Raw genomic sequence first — 11,167 nt, 5'->3', positions numbered from 1 at the left:
ATGAAAGTGCCTCTAAGACCACTACAACGAAAGTCCCTCTAAGACCACTACAACGAAAGTTCTCTTAAGACCACTACAACGAAAGTCCCTTAAAGACCATTACCGCATTTGCTTGAAGATAGTTTTGCGCATAAAAAGTATTAAAGACATGAAATACAGTCACTAATTATGAATATAAATATTTAAAACAAAACATTTCAATTTTCCGAAGTATTACTTAAACTTGAAATAAATCAATATATATAATATATATAAAGGGTTTGTCTGTTTGGGTGTACAATGTTGTATTGTATTTGTGTCCAATAAACGTCAAAATGACCGAGCCGATCAGGCCCAATGGTTCGAAAGTAGAAATCTAAATATATTTCCTCAAAACAACTTTATTATAATTTTGAAAATCCGTTGCAATGAATAAGAAAATGAAAAGAACTCGAAATAATGTGGTGCAATAATTTTCCTATTTTTGAAGTTACCCATTTTGATTTCACAAAAATCTGAAAACGAAAACAGTAAAATCTGAGAATTTATTCAATTTCGCTAATTTATATTTTTCAAAGCGCCATGTACGCTTATAACACATAGATTATTTTGCAATGGTGAGAAGATACAAATATATAAAATTGGTTAAATTAACTTTTATCACACGCATACACCACAGAGGAACCAAAAATACGCATGATTTATTCGCAGTTTATATTCACACTCAGGGTTCATTTTGAACACAGTTATACTGTGGGACTTATATCAAGTTGCAATATTTATATTATATTATTCATAATCACGTGTTTTAGCCTTATTTACCCCATTCTCCCCAATCTTTAATTTTCATACGAGTTTTGTTATAACTTTGACATCGTTTTATATCAATTACTCGAGACAAGGACTTCAGATAGAACTAATATTAGCCGTGATCAACTCCTAAAATTTTTGCTTCAGCCTAGTACCCCATTCATTTTATCTTAACAGTCCCTTTAAAGTTTAATTTGTAACTTTAAAGGGATTGTTAAATTTCTTTGAACAGATAAAAAATATTTTTGTGACAACCTTGTATTTGTTTTCAAAAATCGAATTTTTCTATAAATTGTTAGAATAAGAAATATATATACCCCAAATTTGACGGCTTGGAAATTTAGGTTCATTATGTAACTGTAAAATTTATAATTATCGCCCAATTAGTTCTGTTTAAATGAGTTTTACTCAATAATATAAAAATACTTTTGGTTTAGTCAGGTTGGCAGATGAGTAACCAAGCATAACTTCAACCAGAGCTCGAAACTTTTGAATGGAATAAACTGATTTAAATTTATTAAATAAGTTGTCCCCCCTCCCTCTCTCGCATCAGTTATCATGCTCAGTGTTAAACCCAACCAGACCAATCAAAATGAGAAAGAACGAGTTCCTTTTGATTAAACTGACTCAATTAATTCTTTCGATTTAAAAGTTACCGCCTTTGGGCCTGGAGATTAGATTATATTTTATTTTGACGCGTTTATAAAGATAATTACAAATGAATATCTTTAAACGCTACCGAGTAAAATTACCAAATTAAATATATCGTACAGTGAGAACCAGAAAATCGTGACTTTTTTCTTTCTTTTAATTTTATAGTTTCGCTTGCACAATCAACTCCGGTTCATTAAGTACCGGGCTGACCTGTCAGCAGCTAGAGCAACTTGCACAGTATACATATGCAGACTAAAACAGGCAAAACGGGACGGTACACCAAATTAATCATTCCTCTCTAGCGATTTTGCGATTAACAATTGAACTTTTTCTGAAGAAGCGCAACAATTGCGAATCCCGATATCCACGGCGACATTTCAAACGCGCGTAAAAGGACAAAAACAACATTTACTCCATGGTTTTGTGGTCCTCACTGTATACAACGTTAATTACTAATATTCTGGATTAAGATTCAGAAAAATACTTTTTATCCGGAATATTTTCTAGAAGAATTTGTAACTCGTTTTCAAATTCCCATCATTGACAGATTTCTTATCAGAGTTTAAAAGTTCAATATATTTTGCTTCCGAAAGGCTTCTGAAAAATCTGAGAAGTCTGAAAAATTTTAAAATTTTATGCTTCTACTTTGTAAGATGTTGAAAATTGAAGTCAAAGAGAGACCTTTAAAATTTTTTAAATAGTTCATTAAAAAATTGTTATTTTTTTCATTATCTAATGCATTGCGGCCATATCTTCTGGAAGAGTAAATATTTTTAATTACAAAAAATTGCAGAGAAAAATGTTTGAATTTTTGTTGGGCGGCCTGAAGCCAAATAAGTTCAAAGCTTTTTATTAATTTCTATCTCTTGGTGCATAAACGCCCATAGCCGGCATTCTGAAATATATTTTTTAATTTTATTAAAATAATTTTATTCTTTAAAAATGACTAACAATAATCTATTTATTTATATTTTTGTCCGTTGGAATAATTTAGACTGGTGACAAGGTTTTCTTAAAACTTAAAATTCATTCAATACTTTTTGTGGTAAATTCTACTACACAGCTTTGTACATATGTTCAGAGATTACCATTATAAGTTTGTACATAAAGAATCAATATTGTTCACAGGAAGAAAGGCTAGACATTATTTTTTACATAATTTGTGCTATAATGGGGTTTCATCATTATATCCTCCTATCACCACCCTGTTTCTTGGTAGGGGTAGAGGCAGGCGACCAGGAGGGGTGTTTTGAAAGGAGTTAAAGGGAGGGTGCGAAGAATTAAAGGCAGTGTGCGAAGAATTAAAGGGTGAATGGGAAGAGTTAAAGGTAGAATGATGTTGTGGATGGTTAGGAATAGAATCACCACCCGAGGTTATATCATCATCTTCATCTACGTCACCTAGAAGATATTTTTAAATATTAATTTTTATCAATTTTTATTTCTTCAACTTTAACCTCTTAATCCGGCCATATCTTTTTTAATTTATCTAAATTAAGCATTATCAATATTGGAACTGAGCCAAGCTCCCACCGCGGGTCAGTGCACTAAGACCTAAAAGATAATCCGATAAAAAAAATTACAAGAACGTCCAAACAGTTCTGATCCGACGATTAATGTCACAGAAAAGTCACAGCAAAGGCCCCAAAACCGTCCTAAACATTGCTTTTAAAGCATTTGGTGAGTTTTCGTGCTGAAGCTCATTCAAGACTTTACCTCTCTTTCCCTATCTTTACCTCTCTTTCCCTCTCTTTCCATCTTTTTCCATCTTTTTCCCTCTCTGTCCCTCTCTGTCCCTCTCTTTCACTCCCTTTCCCTCTCTTTCCCCCTTTTCCCCTCTCTTTACCTCTCTTTACCTCTCTTTACCTCTATTTACCTATTTTTACCTATTTTTACCTCTCTTTACCTCTCTTTACCTCTCTTTACCTCTCTTTACCTCTCTTTACCTCTCTTTACCTCTCTTTACCTCTCTTTACCTATCTTTACCTATCTTTACCTCTCTTTACCTCTCTTTACCTCTCTTTACCTCTCTTTACCTCTCTTTACCTCTCTTTACCTCTCTTTACCTCTCTTTACCTCTCTTTACCTCACTTTACCTCTCTTTACCTCTCTTTACCTCTCTTTATATCTCTTTACCTCTCTTTAACTTTCTTTACACATCTCTTTACCTCTCTTTTCCTCTCTTTACCTCTCTTTACCTCTCTTTACCACACTTTACCTCTCTTTACCTTGCTTTACCTCTCTTTACCTCTCTTTACCTCTCTTTACCTCTCTTTACCTTTATTTACCACACTTTACCTCTCTTTACCTTTCTATACATCTCTTTACCTCTCATTACCTCTCTTTAACTCTATTTACCTCTCTTTACCTCTCTTTACCTCTATAAAGTTAAAAGTCCTACCTTGATCCCCACTAGAATCTTTATATCCATAATATGAATCTCTGGGTAGGCCTGAGGACTGGTAGGGTTGGTTTACACCTTCTCTAGGTAGATCTGAGGACTGGTAGGGTTGATTTACACCTTCTCTAAGTAGACCTGAGGACTGGTAGGGTTGATTCATTCCATCCTAATGCAAAAATGATTTCTTTAAAGATTTATTTAAGAAAAGCTTCTAGCAGCAGTAAAAACAAAAAAAATGTTTTTTTAAAAATGCACAAAAGTTGATTTGCGGCAATTCTCCAAAATTACGCATTGATCTCCAAGGTTATAACGCAAGGAAAGTTAATTGAAGTAGCGTATACTTTGCATACATATTGAAACCAGTTCTCTCTGTGCGGAATTTGTAAACAAGAATAGATGCATCAGTGTTCGTTTAGTATCCGAGAAGGTTAAAAGCATTAAATTTTAAAAATTTTGATATTTCCCATAATAGTTTCCTATGACCAGAATATGTCATTAATTTTTATGTGAAAGATGGATCCCATGTCAGGCTCCGACGTCCGTCTTGTGTTTACATTACCGCGCAGAGACAGTTTACTGCAGTACAAAAGATGCGTACACCTCTGAAATAACTTTCCTTGCATTATACCCTTGCTGATCTCCATCTTATCATATCTTTCTAGAACAAAAAACCCATGAAATAGTTTTGCATTTTATTAACATTATTATATTAGATTTCTATTATATCAACAGTTCCTTGAACCCTGCCCAGAAATGTATCGTTATTTAAGAGGTTATATTTGAACCAAAATTTCCTTATATTTAGTTATAATTCAAATATATAAAAAAGACGGGGTTTACTAAGATTAAGAAAGGGGAAAGCATGTTTTATTACTGCAAACGTTTTATATAAATTGTGTATAAACATTTTTTACAATAATAAATGTTTAAAACTTGGTTTCCTTAAATATGATCTAATACCTATTGAAAGGAAATCATGAAGCCTGAATGAATTTGCAACCGGAAGTTGGCATCTTTTCAATTTATAGAAAAATTCTTTCTTTCTTAAACCCAAAGTGAAGGTGCACTTTGATCTTAAAAAAATCTAGTTACAGGAATTCAAATATCGTCATTATTGAGCCATCGAGTTCAAAATTCGTGGAATCCAAGGAGTGTGGAATAGACGGGAGATACAACTGACGCGGCCCGCCCTACCATGTGATTTTGCATGCTTTGCAGACGGGTACTCCATTTGTTTAAGACATATTCAAAATAAGTTATTGTATACCCGGTAATTATACATCAGACAAATATTTCTTATACGAATGGAGTACCATATGGTAGGGCGAGACGCGTCATTTGTATCTCCCGTCTATTCTATACTCCTTGATGTATAATCATATGGTAGGGCGGGGCGCGTCAGTTGTATCTCCCGTCTATTCCATACTCATTGGTAGAATCACACGCGAAAAATCCGTAATAATTTTTACAGAAGACGACTTTCATTCCAGACTTCAAAATTTACCTGGAAACCAGGATCTGGGTATCTGGATAATCTATTCTCAGGAGGAACTCTTCTCTCAAACCTTGCAGAGTCAAAATGTCCGTAAGGTTGAAACCTCTCTCCGGGATTGAATTCCTCCGGGTAGGATTGAAAACTGTCCGAGTTTAAAGATGTTTCAAAGTTTGGGTTGTGAATGTATGGCATGCTTTGCTCCGGGTAGTATCCAGACTGTTGGGGGAGATACTCAGACTCTGGGTAGGGTTTTCTCATGCCTAGGTAGGATCCGTGCCCGGAGTCTTGGAACTCATGTTGGGCAGGTCCAGGCCAATCTTCTCTCCTTCCACTCAGAATCATCGGGGTTCGTTTTATCACTAAAAATGCATTTTAATTTTAAAAATATTATTTATGAATAAGTTAATTCTGTCTCATAAAAGTGTATTATACCCTGAGAAACCCGTAATTAATTTTCCGAAGCTTGTTAAACCATATCCTGTCCTACTCCTGAATATAGTTCAAAATTTCCTGTCCTACTCCTGAATATCCTGTCCTTCTCCTGTATATAGTTCAAAATGTCCTGTCCTACTCCTGAATATAGTTCAAAATGTCCTGTCCTACTCCTGAATATAGTTCAAAATGTCCTGTCCTACTCCTGAATATTGTTCAAAATAGTCGGGGTTTGCCAATGGATAGGACGGACGAAGGGACAAAATATCGGCCAAAAGGAAGGCTAAGTGAAGTGTGCATATTTGTGTTTTCAAATCTGAACAAATTGTTCAAGAAATAGAACTGGTCATTTAGATGGGTCAGACACAATGATATAATTTTGTCTAATTTAAAAAGTTTAAAAAAACTAGGAAAATACGACCTAGGTCTAAGCTTTTGGATTTAAATTGCATCTAATTTTCCACCGAGTTGAGTTCATAAAACCGGTTTATTATTGTTTTTGGCGAATTTCATTGTTGGAATTGGCGCTTTCCGGGTTTTAGATGAGAACAAAAATTAATTTTAAATGTTGTTAATAATCGCTTTGAATTTTCGCCGAACACGTGTTTTTGATATCCCCTGCCTCACCTGGTATAGGTTGGTTGATCTGAGAACTGAGAGAAGGTTTCTTAATCCGTCCTGCAGCAAGATCGTCTTCGATCCGTCTCAACTCTAGCATCTGCTTATCCCGCTTCTCCTGTAGTTTCTGTCTAATATCGTCCACACTAGTCGTCCTACTGTAACTCAACCCGTCTCCCGCAGTTCGTTCTTCTCTAGGTAGGGGTTCCTTCCAGAACGGAGTTGTGTCTGGAGGAGGAGGAGGGACAGATCTGGAGGGCAGTTTCTTCTTCTTTCTCAGGGCAGGGTTGAGAGCACAATTAAACACGGTTACAGCAGGGTTATCCGAGCATACGGAGGAGGTTTGACGTTTGGCTGGTTTGTTTTCCTCCTGGTTCGGACTATAGTTCAGAGCTGCAGATAATTTTCTAACGTGAAAATATTTATAGTAAATACTCATAAACACCAGTCCGAGGAAGTAGGAAACAAAAACTGCGACGAAAACATGGGTTCGGTCCAGGTTGAGCTCAAGGTAGACGTAGTTGTTCTCTATACCTAGAGCCCAGAGCGCTATGAGGAGGATGTTCTCGACCAGCATGATGGTATAGAAGGTGATGATCTTGAGCTTGGTATTCTGCTCCTCTAGGTTGAGATAGCAGAAGATATGGATATACGAGACAAAGAAACTCAAAACTATTCTATTCCAGGCTGTTAGACGCTCAGACTATAAAACAAAGAAAAAAATTATGTATTTGAAAAGTTTCACTAAGGAATTGAGTCTTTGTAACAAACTCTGATTTGCTAATACCTATATTTTTTCCACCTGATGGTGTAAACCTTTGATATTTAGATTTTTTCATATAACAGAGTTTATAGTTTGAAATATCAAAGGTCTGCGGCATTGGATTACAAAGATATAGAGATTAGAAAATCATAGTTTGTGACAAAGACTCAATTCCTTTGAGTATGGACTTAATGTATTCTAAGTATCAAATATTCATTTGTAAAAATGATAATCAAATTGATAAACCGAAAAATTTCCATAACTTGAAAGTAGCATATCTAGAAAGAACCTACCTTGAAAGTAGGATATCTAGTTAGGATTCACTTTAAATGTAGCATATCTAGATAAACTTACCTCAAAATTATCATATATAGATAGAGCCTACCTTGAAAATAGAATATATAGATAGATCCTACCTTTAAAATAGAATATCTAGATAGAGCCTACCTTTAAAATATAATATCTAGATAGAGCCTACCTTTAAAATAGAATATCTAGATAGAGCCTACCTTTAAAATAGAAAATCTAGATAGAGCCTACCTTTAAAATAGAATATCTAGATAGAACCTACCTTTAAAATAGAATATCTAGATAGAACCTACCTCGAATTAGCATATCCAGATATATCTTGAATCTTAGTATATCTTGAAAGTAGTAACTAAATAGAACCTACCTTAATTGTAGCATATCTAGATAGAAATTACCTTAAAAGTAGCATATCTAGATAGAACCCAGAGCATCATAGTGATCCAGTGTAGCACTACTACTAGGAATACCCAGTACTTAAAAACTGTAGTATACAGGACCAATACCAGGACCCTAGACGATAATTAAGATAATTATAATAATGATAATAATCATGATGATAATAACAATAATATAATAATAATAATAATAATAATAATAATAATAATAATAATAATAATAATAATAATAATAATAATAATAATAATAATACCTGGATGAAATTGTGCCTAATCTCCAAAGGAATTGGAAAATGACTCCTATCCAAGTTAGAACTAATCTATGAACGTTGTGCGACCTAAAAAAATATCTTTTAAGAAATGATAAAATATTTGATTTATTTATTCCATGTATGGGCATTTGAAGTGCTGTAGAACAGAGTATATAACGCGTGGTTTGGCACAACCCTTTCAACGATTGTGGGGGGGGGGGTCCACCCCCGTTTAAGCTTTTTTATCTTTAAAACTTAAAAACGGCTTTTTACTAGAACACTCAAACTTCTACTTTCTATAGTTGTAAACAAATTTTTGTATGCTTAGGATAGTGTGGAGGAAGGCCTTAAACACGGCTGGTCGTAGTTTCAAAAAGTCAAGATTAGTTAAGAACTTTTTAACAAATTGAGATATAGTTCTAAAAATTTATATATTTTAAAAGCCCTTGAATATTGGATGTAAAAACATATGTTACATGTTAATTTTTGTTAAAAGGAAATAAAATATTTTTCCAACATTTTTCCTACGTACTTTTTGAACGTTTTAAAGCCTACCTAGCCCCCATACCAATAAGATTAGAGGTCTAATTAGTTAGACTGAGACCTGTATTAAACTACTCTATATTAACTCTACGGGCCGAATCAATAATTTAAAAGAAAAAAGCAGATTTTTAAATATTTTAAATCATTATTTTTATATCACCTAATATTCTTTGTGAATGATGCCAGGGCCCAGCATACGTTGAAAAGAGACAGGGCCATTGATATAACGTTTATTTCTTCTATTGTAGTTGGACTAGTGCAGGCTATGTAGGCCTGGAAAAATACACAATTAAAAACAATAAACTGAAGTTCATTTCATTCTGGTTTGAAAAGGAATTGAGTCTTTTCTAATCCCTATATCTCCTTAACCCAATGTTATAGACCTTAGATATTTCAAAAATATCATTTCTGTTAGATCAAATAGACGATCAAAGAAGATCAAAGAAGATCAAAGAAGATCAAAGAAGATCAAAGAAGATCAAAGAAGGAATTCTCTTCTATTTAAATCCTTAACCATCTTTGCAATCTGAGGGCGAAAATGTTGTAAAGGTTTACGTTAATCTTTAACATATACCCTACGAAAAGGTTAGATGTTTGAATTTTTTGAACTTTAATTCTTCTAGATAAGATAGTCAAAGCTTGAAATAAAGAAGTTATACATGATCAGATTCCAGAAATAGAGAAATTAGAAAGTCAGAGTTAGAAGTAAGTGATGAGTTTCTTTAACACGACAATTTTCACAGAATGGTTTTACTAAACTTTTAAGCTTAGAATAAAAACCTTGATTCTGAGAAGAGAACAAAATTTACCAGTGTCCGAATTTAATGAATTTAAGCCACGTCTCAAATCACCCAAAAACCGGTTCCAATTGAGCGTCGGCTTAAATCTTGAAGAAATTAATACAATTTTAAGTGGAACCAACCATGTTTGAGCCGCAGTTTAAATTTAAGCCGCCGCTCAAATTCTTTAAATTCGGCCTCAGGCTTGATTGCAATCTTATTCTTATTTTTAATTTTAATCCAATAATCCAATAATGCTAAAAAAAATGCTAGAGTCAGAGCACATTTCGAGGAATGAAATTTAATACTTTAGATCATAGAAAACCCAGTGTCCAAATTTAATGAATTTCAGCCGCGTCTCAAATCCCCCAAAACCCGGTTTCTGTTGAGCGGCGTCTTAAATATTGAAAAGTTGAATACAATTTTAAGTGGAACCAACCATATTTATTAAAATTAAGCCTCGGCTCAAATTCTTGAAATTCAGCCTCAAATCAGAAATCAGAAATGTGTTGTAAATCTCGGGATCAAACATTGAACCTCAAATATAAAAATGTTCACATTGGATATGGAGATTAAGCGTTCAAGATTTAACAATTTCCACACAAATAATTCTGTTAGGTTAGTCACAGTGATTGCAAAATGTCACCTTAAAATTAATGAGAATCTTACAAATTACTTCATAACAATTCCAGCTAAAGCAAGTGTTTTCGTATATTTCATAATATTTTTGAATTTGTTTTTGTTTAAATAATGTTTTGCTGTCGCTGGATTTTCGAACATTCCTGGGAAATGTGAAAATGTCGTCTCCATTATCAAAAATCCTCGAAACAGGAATAAATGTTTTCAAAAGTAAAAATAAAAAATAAAAAATATTATGAAATATCAATTACATACGAATGCGTCGAAAAATAATCGATGACTATTGGTTGAAATATCTGAATGATTTGGTTTGGAATTAAATTGATTTGTTTACGATCCGAGTCGTATGTTGCAACTTTCTGACTTTATATGGACACTATACGTTCTTCAGTATGGGTCGTTTTTAACAATTTACTCTTGATAGACGCAACAGATAGAAGTAAGATTAGTAGCAATCAAAGCGCTTATCTATCGCTCTAAGCTTATACCCCCTTTCATTTTTCGCGAACACTCCCTTTAAGTAACTAGATTTATTGGTTAACAAGATATCTTAAATCACATTTACTCTATAATCTCTCAATAATGTTTATAAGAAGAAGTATTCAAAGGACGAAACAGTTTTATACTTATTTAATTAATTTAAATCTGAACCTGCATAAGGAGAAGGGGCATAGACTCTGCGAATCCATGAATCATCCTGAGAACGCAGAGGTTCCTCATCTCCTGCTTGACGTGCTCCAGCTGGATCGGAGCAAACAGGAGGGAGTACCTCCAGACCATACCACCACCTTTACAGATATATAAAGTGAGTGTTCACGTAATTTAAGTAGACCTTTGATTAAATAAACCTAGTTTTCCTGTATCAGTTTTTCCTAATATTACTATTATCCATCCCCCCTGTATCTCCCTGTATCCCACTGCATTGTATCCCCCCTGTATTCCCAGTGTATCCCCTTGCATCCCCCTGTATCCCCCTGCATCACTCTGTATCCTCCTGTATCCCCTTGTACCCCCATGTATCCCCTGTATCCTCCAGTATCCCCCTGCATCCCCCTGTATCCTCCTGTATCCTCCTGTATCCCCTTGTATCAAAATTTGT

At 34.2% G+C, this 11,167-nt stretch overlaps 1 protein-coding gene across 1 annotated transcript; it reads right to left on the bottom strand.

The window, feature by feature from the left end:
- Positions 1-2,394: 2,394 nt before the first annotated feature.
- Positions 2,395-10,881, bottom strand: LOC111699554 (uncharacterized; the record flags this gene model as incomplete). The annotated part of the gene is made up of 8 exons (XM_023470253.1): positions 2,395-2,844; positions 3,845-4,010; positions 5,349-5,698; positions 6,399-7,092; positions 7,857-7,971; positions 8,111-8,194; positions 8,811-8,923; positions 10,720-10,881. Coding segments are annotated over 8 exons (1,920 nt in total), but the record flags the coding sequence as incomplete, so codon positions are not given.
- Positions 10,882-11,167: the final 286 nt, after the last annotated feature.

The sequence above is a fragment of the Eurytemora carolleeae genome, unplaced genomic scaffold (assembly GCF_000591075.1).
Source record: "Eurytemora carolleeae unplaced genomic scaffold, Eaff_2.0 scaffold27, whole genome shotgun sequence".
Taxonomy (NCBI): domain Eukaryota; kingdom Metazoa; phylum Arthropoda; class Copepoda; order Calanoida; family Temoridae; genus Eurytemora; species Eurytemora carolleeae.
This window is presented reverse-complemented; position numbering and strand designations above follow the sequence as displayed.